Source organism: Lissotriton vulgaris, chromosome 1_1 (genome assembly GCF_964263255.1).
Source record: "Lissotriton vulgaris chromosome 1_1, aLisVul1.2, whole genome shotgun sequence".
Classification (NCBI taxonomy): Eukaryota; Metazoa; Chordata; class Amphibia; order Caudata; family Salamandridae; genus Lissotriton; species Lissotriton vulgaris.
This window is the reverse complement of record NC_141685.1, coordinates 1,744,490,107-1,744,511,854: the sequence shown is the minus strand read 5'-3', so window position 1 is coordinate 1,744,511,854 and position 21,748 is coordinate 1,744,490,107. Positions and strand designations below refer to the sequence as shown.

The 21,748-nt window shown below is 42.5% G+C and overlaps 1 protein-coding gene across 1 annotated transcript in view; it reads left to right on the top strand.

Annotated features, from left to right (window-relative positions):
* Positions 1-21,523, top strand: part of WIF1 (Wnt inhibitory factor 1) — a 289,485-nt gene extending 267,962 nt beyond the window's left edge. The window contains exon 9 of the mRNA XM_086919031.1: positions 20,790-21,523. Within this exon, the coding sequence (XP_086775157.1) occupies positions 20,790-20,911 (122 nt within the window). The 3' untranslated portion in view covers positions 20,912-21,523. The remainder of the gene's footprint in view (positions 1-20,789) is intronic.
* The last annotated feature ends 225 nt before the right edge of the window (positions 21,524-21,748 follow it).

Here is a 21,748-nt window from a genome sequence, read left to right as displayed (position 1 = left end):
CACTCTCAGACCCTTCCTTGCCTGTCTCAAGTTTTGTCGTCCATAGCGAAAGTGAATTCAATTTTAAACACCATAATGCGGGAGGGCCGTATGCCTCAAATTTGGAAAAGCGCCCAAATCCTCCTTCTTTAAAAAAACACCTACGACAGACCCTAAGGTGATCAGTAATTACAGGCCCATCTCCCTTCTGCCCTTTTTCTCCAAAGTATTGGAGAAATATGTGAACGAAGTCATTACAATCTTTGTAGAGACCAATAACCTCCTTCACCCCAGTCAATCGGGCTTTAGAGCCAACTTCAGCACTGAAACTGCCCTGCTGGAGGTTGCTGAGACGATTAAAGCCACGTTAGATAGAGGTGGGAGCGCGGTTCTGGTGCTGCTCGACCTTTCTGTGGCCTTTGATACCGTCCCTCACAAGCGTCTTTTACAAAGACTTGAGGAGGGCGGGTTTGGAAGCTCGGTATTGAAATGGTTGTCATCCTTTCTCAGGAACCGCTCCCAAACAGTCTGGGCACTCCCTTTTTTGGCAGAAAGGCCGTCCTTGAACGTGGGGGTCCCAAAGGGATCGATTCTCAGCCTCACGTTGTTTAATTTGTACATGGCCCCTCTTGCCCTTCTCGCCGAGAAGCATGGCGCTATAATAGTGTCATAAGCGGACGACACTCTATTGTTGTTCACATGCGAGAAGGGTTATGATTTTGATGGGTCCCATATAAAGAACTGCCTCTGAGATCTTTTTGTGGTTTAACTGTAATCAATTAAAATATAACTCTGATAAATCAGAGATCGTTATTTTTGGCTCTCACCCACATGAAGCCTGGCACTCTTGGTGGCCACAAGACATGTCCCCTCTCATTGTCTGAGGTCACTACTGTGAATAATCTGGGAGTCAAATTGGATTCTGCACTCTCTATGAAGGTACAAGTCCAATCAGTGGCTGGTACATGTTTTGGGACTTTGAAAATGCTGAAAAACTTCCTCCCACTTTTACCAGTCTCTCACCCCAAAACAGTTGTCCAGGCCTTAGTGATATCGAGACTGGATTATGTCAGCTCTTTATATTTAGGACTTCCTGAGTACCTACTGGGTCGTTTGCAGATCATTCAGAATATGGCAGCCAGGGCCATTTTTCTCACTAGGCCCAGAACACATACCTCTCATCTCTTATCCTCATTTTACTGGCTTCCAGTGTAAAAAATAATTTATTTCAAAGCCTTAGTCCTGGTTTTCAAGGCTTTCCATGGGATCAAGCCCCATATCTAAGGGAAAGATTTCAGCCTTACCTGTCTTTGCGCTCTTTAAGATCTTCTACCCAGTGCCTGGTATTGGCTCTAAAGATCAGGCTCTCACGGGTAGGAGGAAGATATTTCCAAGTAGGAGCTTCCAGACTCTGGAATAAACTCCCCCTCCTGCTGTGACAGATCCCAGACCTTCTGACTTTTAGGCGGAATCTGAAGACATGGCTTTTCCAGCTATAGGACTTTTTTGCACTGTGATTCAGGGTATTTTGTTTGTTAGTTGTTGTGGTGGTCTTTTCTTAGCGCCAGGACATTCTTTGGAGTAGCAGTGCGCTCTACAAATTCCAGATAACATAACATAACTAGGGTGTTCTCTATGAATGGCAGACATAGACTGCTGCATTACAATTTTCTCCACCAAGTCTATTATACTCCAGTTAAACTACATAGATATGGAGACAGGGACAGCAATACATGCAAGAGATGTATTGGCACAGCTGTAGATTTTATATATTTATTGTGGAATTGTGCTGTGATTGCTAATTACTCATTCCAGTTGTTCTTAATTCGAAGTGACATTGTGGGCCTGAAGCCCTAATAGCACTTCTGGGGTATGTTAAAGGGTCATTCAAATACAGTAGAACGTTTGTTGGCCTGGCCCTGTTGCTGGCAGAAAGACGTGTGGCCAATGCATGGGAAAGGAGGCCGCCACCTACTGTTGATAAATGGCTCACAGATCTGGCATCATGTAATGCAAACTCAGAAAGATATTGCTACCCAAGGGATCATGTCACAGGTACATTTGGGACCTGCTGAAAGCCTTTTAAAGCCTTTTAAGCAAAAGAATACAAAGTTCCCCAGGGACAGTTAAAGAAGTATGTGTGTAGATATGGAGGTAGAACGAAAGCAGGGAACGGGGTGTTCCCTTGTTGGAACTAGAAGACCTCACACACCCAGAAACCTAGGTGTCATGCTTCATCATTGGTCTCCTGTTCCTCGTCAGACTGGCGCTGCAATGTCTGACGGGCGCCGTAGGCGCTCTTTGTTGGAGATCTTTTGTTCCAGCCAATGGTCTGGTGAAGGTGTAGTTGTGAGGGAATAGTGAGGTTAAAAGAAGGTGAGCCAGTCCACAAGGGACTTTATTCACGTGGCTGACTCCCTTAGTTAAAATGGTGGGAGGAGAGAAAGGAACTGCGTAGTCTACAGTGGGCTAACTCAACCCTCTAAATAGGTCGACATGTTTCTTGCCTGACTGGCAATTCTTCAGGACCTCGGATGTTAGGTACTACACAGTTTGAAATTAAATAAACATTAAAATAAAGAAGAAAGATACAACCTCACTGGGTCAATCAGCTGAAAGCCTATCTTGCTGATAGAAGCCAGGAGTAGAAAGACGTACATGCATGAAACTAACAAATCATGGTCTAACTGAGATGTATACAGTGAACGTGTAGCGGTCACTGCGCTTCTTTTTGTTGTACTACTCAAAACTTACATAAAGATTTGAAAAAAGCTTTCCATGGGATCAAGGGAAAGACTTACGTTTTTGCAACAAGTCTAGTTTCAAAGGCTTAAAATTGTCTTAATAAATACATTAGCCTACATGCACATCTCAAGCAACACAAACCTCACCTTATCAAAGAAGCAGAATACATGAGCTCCTTACTTTAATCGAGAATTATAGTAAAGTACATTCCATAATGGCAGATGTTTATAAAACACCCTCCCATGATGAAGCCAGATTCAATGCACTGTTCAATAATTTAACATCCAATTCATAAAACACAACAGTAGGAGGGGCAAATTCAACCTTTCATCGCCTTTTTAAAGGCAAAGGTCTATGCCGGTACAAATAATCACTACAATTTATTTTTTAACATTCAGCTAAATTGGCTTAATCATAGACTGGTACCATAGGATACTATGGCCCTAGTCTATCAATTTCTGATATCATCTGGGGAAAAGTGAAAAGCTGAGTCAGTCCTCACAGGTTTCAAATCTCTTGACTGGAAGTCGCATACTGTGCTTAGCAGACTCCTAAAACATGAGATCAGTTCAAAATGTTACAATTACAGAATGTAATAAGCCCCTGGACTATGCAACAAGGGAGCACCACATTATGCAGCAGGGTTGACTAAATTATGCAGCAATGTTGACTAAATTATGCAACAAGAAAAGCCAAATTATGCTGCATTATGTGGCACATGTTTTGATAGAATTACTTATTTTGTCCTTTTCACACATGGTGCTACTGTCTGGGCAATAATTTCACATTATTAATACCAGTTTAACAACCAAATGCAGAAATAAGCCTCTTAAACACGATTAGTTAACCTCTTGGAAGAACCTTCCCCTGTAACATATGGTCCCTTTGAGCTAGAAATCAAATCGTTTTTTTGTTAAATCTGCAGATTATGGAGCAGATGATGGATTATGTGGCAAATCCATAATCGTGTGAAAAAGTCATACCTCTGTTTAATGATGGATATAGAGCAACGGCTTAAACATAGAGGCAGGTCGTGAATAGTGGGTGCAAATTGTATACTGACTTTTTTCGATCTGCCTGTCATTTTTACAATGCGGTTTATATACAAACAGGTCACAACACAAATTATGTATGTGCAGGTGACTCCATAGCAACCTGCCAAATGAATATTAATTAGGCAAGTCACAATATGCGGCTCACTGTGATTGGCTGCTAATTCAGAGATGGGGACGTGCAAGGGACAGGTGACCTCTGCCTGGCATTTCTATTCCCAAACGAGAAACATTTTTTTTAAAACCTGACCACATCCATCAAAGGGACAAGTGCTGAATTTTTAAAGAAAAAAATATTTTCCATTTTAGAAGACAATTCTGAAACATGTTGATGGCATGTCCCTTCAAGACCATGCCTACTTCCCCGGTTCGAGCTTCACCAAGTTAATTTTGTTAAAACAGAACATGATAATACCTACATCGTAATGTATTAAATATATCTACGAGTATTTTATATCGGTACTGTCTTTTATCTCTCCAGAGTTATAGATTAAATCAGCAACTTTTACTCTAAAATGAAGACGAGCAAATGAGCTCAATAAAGATTGGTGAGTAACGTACTTACCAGCCATAGGCTATTCTTGACAATAGCCAACCTCATCTGGTCCTGAAGAAGGGCCACAGACCCGTGAGGGCTACCAAGGGCCGAAACATGTTGACCTTCCACGATCTATCACCAGGTGCGGTGCAACAGTAGCACTTCCACCAGAGCACCACCCAACACTTTTTAATCTTGCCCCATCCTCAGTAATTAAAGTTCCAAACTGAGGACATTCTCGCACTTTTTAGTACAACTGTCATAAAACCGGACTGTCCACCTCCGGGTGAAAAAAGGTGATCACTTGGAGAACCCAGTGTTCGAGTGATAAAAGACCCAATGATGAGGCTACTCACATAGCCGACAGGATGGAGAATAAAAGAGGGCCTTCGATATACCTGATAATAACAGAATTTGTGAGTCATTCTCCTCTGATTTCTTTTATACCTATTGGAAGCTAAATGGATCTCTGCTTCTCCCTCCCTCTTTGATTAAACAAGACTGTTCCTTCAAGACCATCAACATGATTCTCACAGAGGAAGTCACCCGCTTAGAGGGATAGCATCTCTTTTGTGAAGCAGCTACCCCCGAACTTTGAGCTTGGTAATTGATCTATGGTTTGAGACTGTAATTGTGGTCACAAGCCATAAATACATAACTTTGCAGCTTGTAAATTGAGAACTTCCCCCTTCATAGCTCCTCCTAGCTGCAATTTATAAAGGATTGCAAAAGTTCTTTTGCAGTGGCAAACCCTGTAATTTTGCAAATTGAAGGTTTTGGGACCACAACGGGGCTTTGTATATCAGACCACTACTCAACATGTTATTAATTTGTTGACGCAGGAAACTATGAAACCATCCCTGTTGGCTGGGAATCAATTCCAGTTAAGTGGGGGCATTTAGACATTTGTTGGACCACTGACAAGCCATTTTGATCTGTGGCTTCCAGACTAATAGTTTTACAGAGGGCAGATGAGTATACCACTGTTTTTGCTCCATTAAGTTCTGGCATCCTGAATTTCAACTTTATGAACATCATTATTGAAAAAGATGGTTTAGTGGAATGCATTGAACCATTTTACCTATGTTTAGGAGCCTCTTAGCCATTCGATAAATAAAGTTTTGGGCACTGGGTAGGTAGCAGGGCCAGACTTCCTATTGGATGTTTTGTTCTAATTAAACAGTGCAAACATGAATGGTTTTAAAGTACGCTTTAAGCACCAGGGGTGGCTCCTCCGCTAAGGATAGCCCTTTGAGCAGGAAAAAAAAATGATAACATAGTTATTATCATTTTATTTTTCACAGGTTCAGGGCTGGTTTAGGGTGGGGAGGGGCTGGAGGCACAGGGAGAGGAGAGGTTTGCACACTTCAAGTGTGCATTACTGCTTGTCTTGCTATCTGGAGGGCATTACACAGCGTGGTGGGGAACATGCCCAGGCCCCCAGTACCCATCTGGGCACTGATCCACGGAGCTCAGACCAATCAAAATGCTGCATTGCAGCATTGTGATTGGCTATGCAGAGGCTGGGTGTTTCCTGGTTCCGGGACTCCCAGAGATGCGAAGGAGAGACGCGGCCTGCGAAAGAGGTAAGTGCTATTTTTTTATTATTTTGTCCCTCTCGCCTCTCCTCGCTCATTCCCTACCAACTGCTACTGTTAAGCACACTTTTTGTTTTTACATTACTCAGAAGCCCTGCAAGTAGGAAACGTGGTCGGTAGGTCCACAGCAACAAACACCGACACCCACAGCACTGAAATCGGTCCCCACCCTGTCAACCAACTAAATGCCCGGTAGTCCTGTTCCTTAAGTCTCAGGAATTCTCATGAAAACCTCACTCTTACGGATTTATTCATATATACTACTGATAATGTTTATGGTACAGCCTTAATTAGTTGCACTAGAAAAAGAGCTATATTTGCTAATTGTAAAGGTTTCATTATTTTAAATTTTTTAGCTTTTGGTTTAATTCTACCAGGTTACTAAATTTTAACAATTTCTTTCCTGTTTGTATATGTTATAGATTCACATCCAAATCTCTTATCTTCACACAGTGATAGTAATTTTGTTGACTTGCAACACACTCAAAAGTCTATTCACGCATGCACACTCGTACACACAGTGACAGGAGAAAACCTACAATTTACAGAAGGCCCAGGCAAAAATGGCATTGCGGAAGACTAATCAATGTCAAATGGAATTCTCATTAGAGACGCACACATAGTTAATGCTCCCAAAACCCTTAAGAAAAAAATGAAATGTCTGAAACACACCAGTAGATTGCAGGATTATTTAAAGCATTTTTACCTCCAAAACTATTGTTGCAGGTAAGTATTTTGTTTCTTACAATTTGTTTTTAGTGGTGGGTGTGTGGTTCTTCAGAATGTAGCGAAAGAATAAGTACAAATTAATGGCTATTTTCATTTCGGGAGTTTTAGAAATATGGGCCCTAGCCCAAACAACATAGGTTCCAGGAACACATCAATCACAAGTATCCACTTCAAGTAATTGCTAATATCTAACTTGAGCAAGACCCTGTATGCCGAAAAGATATCTTCTGTACATTAACATAGGGTTAACCAAGAAGCCCCTCTAGCCCAGACATGGATTCATAGATTCATTGCGAAAACAAGTTCCACATCCTTTTCTTAATGGAAATCTGATTCTGTATTCAATTTCAGGCCTAAACTTCATCTGTAAATCCTCTTTACAAAAATGGAGAAGTGGAAGCAATCCACACCAAAGATATATTATGCAATTAAGTTAAAAGAACTATCTTTGTTGTATATTGAAAAACTTGGGGAACACTATGACATTGGCGTATGGTCCCCTGGTCCACCACAGCCTTCACCACCAAAGTGGAAGACTTCCACCCTAATTAAGTCTCTGTGCTGTGAATGGACAGGTTTGCTATTGTGAGGGATGTGCTTCTACTGCGGAAAATCAGAGAAGGCCCCAAGTAAGTGACCTGAACCCCACAAAACCTTCTGAAACGCCTGTCAACAACAGACATAGAAAGTTTAACACTGGCCTTGCTTTTCAGTAGCCAGACAGCTCAAACAAACCTGTAGTCTGCCATTCAGGAAATCCACCTCATCTAAGATTTGCACATACGTTTTAAAATCTATTTTTTAGATTTGTTAATACAGTAAACATTTTGAAAGAAGTTACAAATTATAATAGTTAACCCAGGAAGGTATGGATACATTCCGTGCATGTCGAGGGGCATGTAAAATCCATATCATAGGGGAAAGGTGTACCTCAGGTTCAGAACTATAATAGAAATAAAAGAGGTAAAAGAAATACTTTCATGCATGGTTTAAGAACAGAATATAAGAGTATTGTCACTAGCATTGTATATAATATTTTCATGCAAAATATATATGTATATATATGTGGCAAAATAACACAAAACATTAAAGATTTTCTCAGTGAAGTAGGTGATAAATGTGTAAGTCCTTTTATAGTTCATGTCATAGTTATATCGCAAACTATGCATCCATATAAAGAAACACACTTTGGAGAATTAGGGCAAACAATACAAAGAATTATTATTCATTCTCATTCAGCGACATCGTAAGATTTGGACACACTATGAGGGAAATGTTGTGTAGTACATGATATGTAACACCGAAGCATTCGAAAAAGCGGTGCACAGTAGTGCTACAGCCTATATATGACTAAAACGCAAACACTTGAAAAACACTAATAATCTTGTCATAAAATTCAGCACAATTAAATTAGGAAAAACGTTGGTCAACCTCAAAGTAATAACTAACAGCAGTAAACCAATGTTCTGAATGCACAGACTAATACTATGCAGACTTCTACCATGCATATTATAAACTCTAACACGGCAGACAGATATTGCCTTCAAAACAGAAGTTGCTCTTTTGACAAAATGTGTCCTTAATTATGGATTGCTGTAAAACTAGTCTTGAGATCTAAAGAACCAACAACAAGCACAATATTGTGCCAACTTTATTTTCTTCTCCTTGTAATCGACCTTTCCTCGACAGTAGGGTCCAATCAGAGATCCCGCCATCTGCGAGCTGTGCTCTGATTGGAACCAGCTTTAGGTCAAAGGACGCTGGGAATTAATTGAGATTAGAACGTGGCTGACACTGAAGTGTTCCTGCAGCTTTTCCTGATCAAATACAAAAGAAATCAATGCAGACTATAACATTGACTGTTTTTATTATGTTAACAGTCTAAACATTACATTTAATGTTATTTATAGATTTTACTGTGGTCTACAGCCATGGTGCATCACTGCCTCTTTCCCTCGCCCACAGTTGTTACAAACTGACCTGGCTTGACAGATAATGATTGCGTTTAGCGTGCCCTAAGTATTACCACTAAACATCAGCTCACATTCATGGTTTTGTCCAAAGTTTATTAGAGGTTTTAATGCAATAGAGGACACACTCATCACTTCACATTCCCTCACTAACAGTATCCTGACCCGGTCCTGTATGGTTGGACCATACTGGTCAAGGAATCTATGAGGTATTTTCACTAGGCTTGATTAACATGCAGCTGGTGAGAGTCCAAGATAACTATTAACCTTGCCCAGCCTTGGTTTAGAGGAGAAGTGATTACAATCATTGATTTCATCCATTTCCAACCCATCATATAAATGTGTTACCGATTTTATTGATTTTACATGTAGTGCCTTCATTTTGATAACCACAATGTCTACATCTGCAATTACACTTAGTCATATACTCTGAACTAAAACTGGGACTTAGCATATTAATAAACGTTTTAAAAATAAAATAACAATGTGGATTTCTTGTGTGTGTGCATCCTTTGGGAAAATGTATTCAAGAAACCTGCATCTAAATAAAATGTATTCTCGACAGTCTCTGGCAGGAATGGTCAGTCTGTGATATACATTCTCTCCAGATAAATGATAATCTCATTAGTGTGACAATGTTACATATTTCCCTGTCGGCTCCTCCCTCAACAAATAATTGGTATTATTTTGCTCTTTCCTGAAGTCTTTGACATATTATAGACTTGTTGCTTAACAGTTGCACAACCTTGACTTCATACGGGGTAGAAGTGTTGGCCTTGAGCTCAATGCTTAGTAAGAGATATATGTATGTGTGTATCCTTCCGTGGTCATCATTGCAAATTGTTTGAAGAAGTATGATGTCTAAGTTTTAATAAATTGGAGCTACGACAAGCAGTTTTAACACTCATTGGTCAATACAAAATAAATACCATAAAACCGGGAGCCCTAGTTATAATGGACCTTTTTATTACAAAGCTAGAATTATCAACTGAAATCAGTGACTTAGATGGTGTGAACTCCAGTGATTATCTGCAATGTTTAAATTAGTGCTACATGTGGTACTTGCTGTACTTCACACTCTCTTCATCAGTGCCGTGGTGCTCCCAATTTCACAGCACTGTCCAGGCTATTGGACGTAAAACAACTACAAATGAGAGAATGGCCCAGCCCCCCACTGGAACATTTTGAAATGTAATTTTCAAAATGACTGAAGCATAGAAAATAATCCTCTCAAATTAATATAATATTCCAATTTAAATTTAGTATTTAACCACTACAATTTAAATTTGACCACAAATTGAACCAATTTACATTTAATGTGACCCGTTTAACTTTATTTGTCTTTAAAGTCAATATTACAGATACTGGACATGTCTAAGAATTATGTACGTGTACTTTCTATGCCTGTTAGAAAGAGGTATTTAATAATGTGAGGGCCCTATGCTTATCATGTCAACGCTTCAGTCTTCCTTGTTTTACTTTTTACCACTTCAATTGTAGTTTTTCCAATTAGTGCTCCTTTTGCTCTTTGTAGTTCATTTCCATGAAGCAAGTATTGGTTTGACATAACTAACTTCAGTGTCACATGTTTCTTTTTATCTCAAATACTTAACCATTACTGTTTCAAAGTATCATAGTCTCTTGTGACTCTTATATTTACTGGCAAAACCTTTCTTTCATTTGTGCAGAATCCTTCTCTAATGACATATTACCACTGATGGCTTTTTGAGCTAGGATTAATTTCAGACTTACGGTAAATGTATCATATTGTAAAAAATGAAATGAAATACATTAAATGAATTATAATTCGTTGTATTGAGACATATTTAACATTTTTAACATTATTGGATTGTGGGTTTAGGTTAAGATTAGGATATGAGTTATGGATAGATCTAGCATTAGGATAAGAGAAATCACATTATCAAATTAGAAGAAAAATGTATTGCAGGTAATTAAATATAATTAAAAAGAAATTATGTTCAGTGTTATAGTAGATTGGAATTCTGTTATGATAAGGGTACCATAATTGTTAAAAAAATGTATTTTGTTTTTAATTTCAACATTTAAAAACTTAACACTGGTTATTGCTATGGTTGGCATTATATTTAGAGTAAGTGTCCCTTATTTGTATTAATTGTTAGATTTAAATCAGTTTAAATAATTAAAAATACTAAAATATTACACTGTTGAGTAATAGTGTCATGGTTAGGGGCAAGACAAATGATTGTAAAAACATTTAGGGCCTGATTGCGGTGTCAGTCGGAAAGCCTCCGATCGACAGTTAGATTCTCCTAGACCGTGTCGGAACCATTCCGACTGACTCGGTCAGAAACAATTCTGACCGACCGATTGCAATGCTCGCTGTCGGAAGGGAAACCATTCGGTCATTCCGTATCGGTTCCGACTGACACTCTGAGAATCCGAGTCGGTCGGAGACAATTCATACAGCTTTCTGGACAGCATTTCCGACCGACTGATTACGATGTCGGATTCTGACACCCTTTCCGACTCGGTCTGTCTGAAACAAAAAGGCTGTCGAAAACTGACTTTGGGGGCCCCTAGCAGGGTCCCCTTCATTCTAAAACCTATGGTTTGAGGTCGAGGTGATACCCAAGGTACCCTCCTGTAAAACTAGGCACAGTGTGGCAGGCACCATGAGCATGTGTTGTCGGTTGGAACACAGGCTCCCATTGAAGTCAATGGGAGTCCTTCCGAAAGGTGTTCAGAGGCATCATAATCGGTCTGACAGAACCGTTGACCACGAGTCGGTGGGAACTGAATCCATCAAGGAGTCGGGCGGTTTATTTTCCGACCGACATGGTAATCAGGCCCTTAGTTGAATTTAATTAAATGACATGAAGTTATTAATATAATTACATATCAATATAGGTTAAAAGTAGGGTAGCGTTACATTATTTATTTTATTTTATCTTAATGGACAATAATAAAATTAAATGGCAAATTAATACCGGAAATAATATTATTCTTAATAGATAGTGTTAGGGCTAGGGTTCAGCATTATTAAACAGGTAAATATACCAGGATGTGTTAAGCTGATGGTAAAATTTATATTAAAAATGGCCTTATGAGGGGCATGGCTCGCAGCCAATGAAAATGGCCGCAGCCTTAGAGAGCTCCGCGATTGACTGTGTTCTCCCCGCATAATCCTACTACTAATCCGGCGGCTGTACCAAATCTGAACAATGGAGGCTACTCCGGAACGATCAGGGCACGGATGCTCAGAGTTTTAACTCACTGCGAGCTAAATGCTGCGACTGACAACGAGGGGCGGCACCGCAGCCCACAAAGAGAAAGTAACTCGGGGCCTTGCGTACATCGGGCGCCACCCGTGGTGAGGGGGAGATTCGCCCGACCCCCCACAGATAATATCAAGATCCAGGAGCGAATACGGCTGCACTGCTCACAACGAGATAAGCCCCGCTGGCCACCGCAAGGGTCGAAGAACAGCAGACCCAGGAAAAAATGGAGTAAGCAGAGCACGAACACTGTATTGGAGCCCGGACCGAGGCCTCTCATTGTGGCCCTAGCCACTGACAAAGCGCGGCCTTACGCGCAATCCCTGGAGCGACTACTCGTCCAGCGGGGGCCCCTCGTGTCGCCATTACAACCCCAATTGTCTGCCACGCACGGGAGACGCCAGTCTCAGGTACTCCACGTCTGTTGCAGTGGTGGCGGTGCAGACCTGTGAAGAGGAGGGGTCCGCCCGTGCAGGCGCTGCAGCAAATGGATTTCTGGAGCTGATTTCATCAGAACAGCGCGCCCCACAGCCGTTTAATCGTGTCCTCTTGGCTGGAACATCCTATTGTGGTACAGGATACTCTGTTGGCCAGGGTTTGGGGCCTGCTTGTAACCCCTACTCTTCACTAGACCACGGGGGTAGTTGCCTCCATAACACCTGCGCGGGATACCAACTGCCTTGCTTGACCAGTGATAGAACAAGGAGGCGCTAACACTACTGCAGTGCCCAATAAACTCATGCAACACTTTCTGCCTGATTGACGATAACAACGTGGCACGAAGACACAGCACAAACCACTCATCAGGGCTGGAACGAAGCACGTGTGGCAGTATTAGCTGATGAAGAGTTGCGGACAGGACACAGGAAACCCGAAAGGCTGCGCGTGGAGGAAACTCCCTCCCCCAGCAACCTGCTGCGACGCCATGGGTGGCAGAGGCCAACGTACAGTGCAAAGTAACAAGCTGGATAAATATGCATTCTACAAGGAACAGCCGGATACACTGACTTTTCTTGCGGACAGTGGTGGCGGCCCACAGTTTGAAAAACATAAAAAAATCACTCTGCAGGACATAAGGACATAATGACCACCCGGACCCAGGTACAATCCTCTATCAGTACAATCTCCACAGACATTACACTACTTCGCGCCGATGTATCGAAAATGAATGCAAGGATCGCAGAGGTGGAAAGTACCTCAGCAACTCTCTCCACAGATACCGCAGCTTTGCAGAGGCAGGTGCAACCACTGGAACTAGCAACTAAACAAATGACGGAAAAGCTTGACGACCAGGAAGGCAGATGGAGATGCAACAATATATGCCTGGTCGGGGTACCGGAGAGCGTCAAGGGGCCGGCACTGGATCTCTTTGTGGAAGACCTCATCAAAACTCAACTGCACCTACGTGGACGGTCCAGCTTCTTCTCGGTGGAAAGGGTCCACCGGGCCCCCCCACAAACCCATACTGGCAAGTATATTCAACTTCCGGGATAAGGATACAATTCTACAGGCAGCGGGAGTTACACCCCCACTACGTGTGGATAACAGCACAGTGACCCTCTACCAGGATTACACAGCGGCAGTAACCAAGCTGCGCCGTAATTTTCTGGATGTAAAGAAGGAGCTGCGCAATTGAGAAATTAAGTATGCAATGTTATTTCGGGCGAAGCTGAGTGTGGAGGCAGAAGGAAAATGCTGGTTCTTCACAACCCTGGAGGAAGCCCACGACTGGCTTGAGGGATGGCACCTTGCCACTGGACCCTGAAGGTAAGGACCGAAACAGAAGCACCAACCCACGAAATCGGTGACGTCAACATCAAGAGAGACAGAACTTTGGAAGGCTCACAATTAAACACAGCTGAGAACTCAGACTTATATCACGCCTCATGAACCATGGGACTTAATGGGAGACAAACTAACTAGCAAGGCCGTAAGGAATCGACAAAAATGTGCTGCGTGGCTGGGAATGCGCTGGTACGTACGGAATATGCTGGAGATCATACACGCCGATACCAGAGACAGTTGCTGCTGGAGCAAAGCTGTTCTGATGTGAACATTCAGCCGCTGCAGACTGAGGAGATTTTTAAGGGGGGTGCTCGCGAAGATTGCAATGTAGCTCTCCCCCCTCACGCTAGTATAAGTCTCCTAAGTTGGGGAAGTGGGTAGTTCTAAGTCCGCTGTTCAGGGAGGGGGGGTAGGGATACATTTAATGGGTTATTGTTTGTTATGGTGCAGAACCGTAGTGTGATAATCAATGGCATGCAGGGTAGCAACATGACGTACATATTGCAGGGCGCGCCTCACTCCTACCCATGGGATGGCGTGTGAGAGATGAGTAGACACACCGACAGACGACCCAACTACACAGTTATCGACCCCTGAGATGTCACACCTCCCTCTCACTGTGATATCATGGAATGCAAATGATCTGAGTGACAAAATAAAAACAGGACTGGTTCTTCAATACATTAAGTGTAATGGTCCGGCTGTCGCGCTGATACAAGAATCACACTTGGTGGGCTCAGCATGTAAGACCCTGGATAGATGGGGCTACAAAATGGCAGTGCACTCGGCCTTCACCTTCTGTTCTCAGGTGAGGGGATTTTTATTAATAAACGCTTCCCATTGATATTGAAAGGGTCCTGGACAGATGACATTAGACGATTTGCGGCAGTAGCTTGTCAATGGGAGGGGCGGTCTTATAACCTGGTATCTATTTGCATCCCACCGACGCTGCACTAGACATCCTTCCCGGCCCTGAGAAAACTCCTACTGGCACTCCCGCGGGGCAAACTCATTATGGGGGCTGAGTTCAATGCTACAATGGATGCATCCATAGATAGAAAGCCCCCTAGAGATCCCAGTAGCACAAACCTCAAACTAATAGAATTTGCGGAGGCCCCAGGCCTCACTGACGTCTGGCGCATCAGACACCCACAAGAGCGGCAATACACCTTTCACTCGGGCGTACATAACAGTCTTTCAAGGATCAATTACATATTTACATTGGCAATGGGATTAGAAATGGTAACAGAGATCTCACACCTTCTTAGGGGCATTTGAGACCACTCACCGGTACTCATTACGTATACATCATACACCACGGGACGACACCATATATTTTCTATCTACCCAGGCTATCTTAAGAACCGCCAGATTGGGAAAGGCCTAATCAAGGCAACAGAGCATTATTTCGCGGAAAATGAATACACAATTTCGTCTCAGACGACTCTGTGGGAGGCATATAAAATGGTGCTACGGGGACAGGCCATCTCACTAATTACAGGGCATAAACAGCTCAAACAGCAACAAATTGAGACCTTGAAACAGGGCATAGCCCAGGCAGAAATTGACCATGCGACAGACATCAATGAAACTACGGCATATAAGCTGCACTTAATGTAACAGGAATACAGGGCATATGCATGGGAAGAGGCAAACTTACCAGTATGCAGCACATTATTTATGAGCTAGGTGACAAAGCAGGCAAGCTTCTCGCTTGACTGGACAGGAAGGAAAAAGCGAGCAGGTGGGTGGCACAGCTTCGATTGGAGACTGGGCCTATAACCACAGATCCGCAACAAGTAGGAGACACATTAGCGATTCATTACAAACAGGTGTATACACCTCTGCCCACAGCCACAATAGAAGAGAATCTAGCCTTCAGCAAAGACATAAAGATGGCCATGTTAACACAGGAGTCAGCACAAGCTCTGGAGGCCGGTCTGACCTGTGATGAACTCGCGCTTGCAGTAGGGGCATTGCATACGGGCAAGGCTCTAGGGCCCAATGCCATACCTGTAGAACTCTACAAGAGGGCAGCACCACAGCTTATACCACACCTGCTAAATTTGTACGAAGATAGTTTGGAAAAGGGGGAACTGCCAAGGGTCAGCGCCTAGCCACGATAGTTGCAATATACAAGCTGGAAAAACCACCGCAGGAATGTGTATCTTACAGACTGATCTCCTTGATAAATGCAGAAGCTAAAATACTCGCTCAAGCACTAGCCATGAGATTACAACCGTATCTCACAACATTTATCCACCCGGATCAATCCGGATTTATGCCGAACCGCAACACAGCGCTTAATCTACGAAGATTACATAGTGTCATAGCGCGCAGGGATACTATTAAGGAGGACATGATCATACTGTCCCTAAATGCCCGTATGGAGTTCAACTTTGTCGAATGGCCCTTCCTTTTTGCGGTACACCGCCACCTGGGATTTGGCCCAAAATTCTGTGCGTGGGTGCAGCTGTTATACATGGCACAGGTGGTCGTAAATGGTCGCATCTCGGCGGACTTCCCCCTGGGTAGAGGGACAAGACAGGGTTGCCCCCTGTCACTGCTCCTCTATGAGTTGATATTGGAGCCATTGGCGGCATGAATACGACAGGACCAGGTCATCCGGAGTTTGAATTGGGCAGTGGGCTGTGAAAACCGCATTCCGCTATATGCAGATGATATACTATTATATCTAGCATCCCCTGCACGCTCTATTAATAGCCTACTGGATATATGCGCGGCATATGTGCGAGTCTCCAGCTACACCGTAAATTGGGCAAAATCACTCCTTAATATACTTCATGGTCAGCCGCCAAGGCTCCCATGTCACTGCAAAGCAGATTGTAGCTGATGGATTCGAATATCTAGGCACATATATAACACATCAGAATGCGCGCTTTATCGCCGAGATCCTCGCACAGCCTCTGGCACGATTCAGCCGGGATGTCAAGCACTGACAATCTCTGCCACTCAAGTTATTGGGGAGGGCAGCCCTCTTTAAGATGATGGTGCTTCCCAGATTTTTATATGCCCTACAGAACATGCAGTTCCTGGTCTCCCCCACATACTTTGCAGCAATAAATGTCAAAGTCACCAATTTGCTGTGGAACGGCAAGTCTGCCCGTATAGCCATGCATAAACTAGTGAGGCTGGTACGATGATGGCATTGCCCTCCCCAGTATAAAAACATATTACTGGGCATCACAACTCACTGTAGTAAATCAGTGGATGCATGCACTGCACGACGAACTGGCATTCAGCATAGATAGACACCTCCTAGAAGTAGAGGGTATCATGGGAACACTATACAATAAAACTAGAAGGATGGTGCTTCCAAGCCCAACAGCACACACCGTTCGAGTCTGGTTTGAGGCACAATGAACGATGGGATAGGATGGAGTCATAACGCAGGCCACGCCATTATGGGAAACCCGACGACTGGTTAAATGACAAAATACCAAGGGGTTCAGAAAGTGGGATCTGATAGGCATCTCAAGGGTGGAAGATATATGGAAAAAAGGGGAGGTTGTCCCATTTGCCCAATCGCTGGCCACTCATGGTCTGGCACAGACGGAAACCTTCCGATACATGCAGATCAGACATGCACTCATGGGAGTAATTCCATCCAGCACACAATTACCAGAGGCCTCACCACTAGAGGACAGGATCCTGACTAAGCATGAGCGGATTTTGCGGATTGGCAATCCGCGAATTTTGCGGATTTGCGGATTCGCAATCCGCAAAATCCGCGAATTCCCGCGAATTTGCGGATTTTTTTTTTTTTTGTGTTCGCCCGTGTTTCTGCCAGTTCGCGAGGGTTTTTACAATTTCGCAATTTGCGAACTTACCTGTCGGGTCGCAAGTTTTGCGAACTTGTTGTTTCTACGTGTCCAGCCTGTTTGGGACACTCTTCTTCATCACTGCCACTCTCTGTCACCACTGCCACTCTCTGACTACTCATGCCACCCTCTGGCCCACCCATGCCACCCTCTGTTTCATCACTACACCCTCTGGTTGTCCAGTGTACATTATTTTCGGCAAAGCAAAGCACACCTTCCCTGCCTCAAGTGACCTGAATTAATTTGGGGCTGATTAATGTGTCACAGAATATTTTTTTAGCTGGCACCTGCTTCCTTAGTGCGCCCTGATTAGTGATCTTTTGCACTTGCTAAGTGCTTTCATTGTTGCAAAATTAGTTACAACACCTGCCCTGCCCCAACTGACAATAATGAATTAGGGGCTGATTAATGGATTTTAACTTCCAGCCTGGCTCCTGCTTGTCTCCCTTAGCTGTAATTCAGGACCTTTGTGGCATATGTGTAACTATTCTGAGGTTCAGAGCAGGGTCACATAATAGTTTCAACTGGCAACTGAACTCTGGAGGGGCCCCTCAGGAAGCCCTACAGGAAATGGCTACTAATGATGTGCCTGAACTTTTGAACCTGGTAAGTAGTTACTTTCAGTTTTGCCAAGATCGTATTTCTGCAATTTCGCACTTATTCGCGGGGCGCGAACTCACGCTAACAGTGCGAGCAGCGCGAGCAAAATCCGCTGCTCGCGGATTTGCGGATTTTGCGGGAAATTCGCAAATCTCGCGGATTGCGGATTTCCCGAAAATCCGCAAAATCCGCGAGCGGAACGGATTTTCCGCCCACACCTAATCCTGACAGACCACTTAAGTAAAAAAGCTATTTCCCAAATCTACAGTAAAATAATAAACAATCAGCCGGACCCAACAGCAGCCCTTAAGGACTGATGGAAGACAGAGCTGGGAACGCTGGACGAAACGGACTGGCAGGAGGCAATTATGTCCCCCAAAGAGGTAGCGATCCCGTAGAAACTGAAACTAATACAATCAAAAACTTTGCACCACACATACTACACCCGAACACTTTTGCATAAATTGGGCACTGCGGACACACTGCTCTGCCTAAGACAATGTGACGTATCAGGCACGTGATCTGGGCTGCCAAAAAATCACACACCGTTTTGGGAGGCGGTTATGAAAACAACCTCATGGGCCACTGGAAATATCGGTTCCGCCAGAACCTAAAAGATGCCTCCTTAACATCTGGCAACCTGGGGACCTCAATCACACGAATCAAGACTGGGCGACGCTAGGGATGACATTGGCAAAGCGAAATATAGCTCAGCACTGGGGATCGAGACAGACTCCTACTCATCGCCAGTGGTGTCGAGATATGGACAATGCAATGATAACAGAAAAATCAGTCTATGTAGATCGGGGATGCGCCAAAATATGGACGCGGGTATGGGGCAAGTGGAATGCCTTCCGAAGTAATATTTGTGAGCCCCCACAAGAAGAATCATTGTCAGATGTCAGTTACTGAAAGACCAAAGAGAGGGGACTATGTACTACATGTGATCCTGTACAGAAATGTAGGTAAAGGCACACGAAACAAACCTTGTTGCCTCAGATGGCAGATGTACAACTTCTGATAAACATTTGAGACACCATGTATGGTCCCTGAAATAATGAGGCACTGCACTGTTTAATTGTTCATTGTGTCAATAAATGTTTTTAAAAAATTGCCTTATGAGGTGTAAGATGTGACGGAAATGTTTACGTAAAGGTAGTAAGGGTAGAGGTGGAGAGGTAATAAATGCATCTCGGAATATGGTAAACATGCAGAGTAGCGACACCCCTCAGGAATTTGGTGTCCAATTAAAAGGCATTATTTTAGGTAACAGTTGTTGACTGCAAAGATTTTTATGTTTCAACTGCCCTTGGATAGCTAAGTTATTTTCTTGCAAGTCAAGGAATACCTATATTGACAGAAGATATGCAGAATTGTCTATGTCTTAAAATTCAAGGACTGGTGTAATAATAGTCTTGACATCAAAACCATGCTTTTCAAAAACAACTTACATTTAAAGGATTATAATAAAACCACAAGTTATAGTAATGCAAATGTTAAGTTGTCACAAACTAGGCTTGATGTTTTCTGCAATATTAACATTATTAACTAACATGACAATGTTATCTTTGCAGGAATATGCATTGACGATGTCTCTAAACAGAAAGCTCACAAATGAGGACCTATAGATTGCCTAGATACAGGCAGAGTACATTTATCAATATTTATATAGTTAGGGAGAGAGGATACATAGACAGACAGATAGATCGACAGATAGATAGATAGATAGATAGATAGATAGATAGATAGATAGATAGATAGATAGATAGATAGATAGATAGATAGACTGTGAATTGTATCAACCTTGTAATGATGAGAGACACATCTGGATGGAGAGACAGTTCATTGGGGGAAGAGAGTGCTTAATTTTAGCCGGTGGGGTTCATTGGCATTCGTTTTTGGGGTCTGGTGCTTATTTTTCCTCAGCGGACATTTACCAAGAGCAAGAGAGAGAAAAACACACAAAGGGGAAGGAAAAGGAAGAAAAGAAAGAAGGAAAAACGTCACACAGGTAAAAGGCAGAAACTTGCAGGAGTTAAATAAAGGGGTAGGAGTTGTCTGGAAGTGGATTAAAGAGGTATGAGGTGGATTCCAGAACATGAAGATTTGGTATTCAGTGTGCTCATGTAATAGTGCTGGCTTCGGAGCAGATTTTTGGGCCCGGCACTCATTCCTTACAAATAAAGCACTGAGGGAGGTAGAAGAATAAGACAGACAGATTTTGCCACTCACTTGCTGATTGTATCTACTACAAGCCCTAAAGTCAACGTAAACTCATCAGTAGAACAAACATTGCCGTTTATGCATCCACACTTTGGAATAGCAGAGGATGTACCATTGTTTCTTTATGGTGCTTAATCACTCCTTTGTCTAAGGAACTATAGTCATTCATTGTTCACTTCTCTTCTGAACTGTTAATGCTTGGAAATGCTAAAACATTTTGAGTATTTCCGAAATGTAGTATTGGATCAATCTCTTACTTAAGCGGGCACCCAATCATTTTGCACTTTCATGAACTGAGCCCCAAAGCATTGTCACCAGTGTTGCACTAATCTAAATAACGCACCAATTAAAAAAGCAGCATTTAGTGTTACTACATATTACCTAAGGAAGAGCTGTAAATATGCACTTATGGAAGTGTTTTGCATTTGGTTTGATATACTTAGTGTGTAATGATTTTTCTTCTCTTTGCAGGGTACGGCACCGGCTTCGTCAACGGTCTGAGGCCAACAGTAACCAAGCACAGACAGCACACGCCCTCACCCAAAAAGACAGAAGAAAGGCAAGATCCACCCGAATCCAATTACATCTGGTGAAACTTAACAACTGGATAATGTTTTTCAACACTCAGTTCCGAGCTATTTACCAATAAGAATAAAAATGTGTCAGTCTAAAGTGTATTAGCTTCATATATATCACTGAGCTGATATATACAGATTCCTTTACATTGCAGAGTTTCTTTTTAGGCTGCTATTCCACTTTCGTGCCATATTTCAACAATATGAATTTCAGCTGAACTTTTTCTTTTAAAATTGTGCCTCAGATTGTACCTTACAAGGATTACAAACCTGATTTGCTTTACATCTGAGTCATTGATCATTGATGTTGGGTAAGTTGTGTTATATGTTGACTTGGACAATAACTATTTTATTTCCATTTATTTTGACCTTCTAATAATATAGAAAGTTTATAAATTTAAAAAGTGAATACAATATTTTGAATTCTTACATTTGCAGAGAAGTGTATTGAAAGACACTGGCTGTGGCATTTAAACAATATAATATATTGTAAACAACCATGCAGCACTATAATGTATGGGCATTTTCAATTTGAATTTCGATTTCAAAACAATGTATCGCTTATGTAATGAGGTTTTTCTATGAAATGTTTACTGTTGTGTACAAAATAAAGTTGCCCACTACATTTTACATAGTCAATGTATCTGCTTCTTGAGAATCTATAGCATTTACACCACTGCTGCTGCTCGTCTGGGCTGTCATATTCGAATAAATATATGGGTAGCATAACTGAAAATGGATCAGCAGTTCTGACAGGTATACACATGAAACACTATAATACGCTATCAATGTCAGACAAAAGTGTTCTTGCATTGCTGGAAAAAGTGAGGAGAGCCCTGCATGGTAGTATAGTTC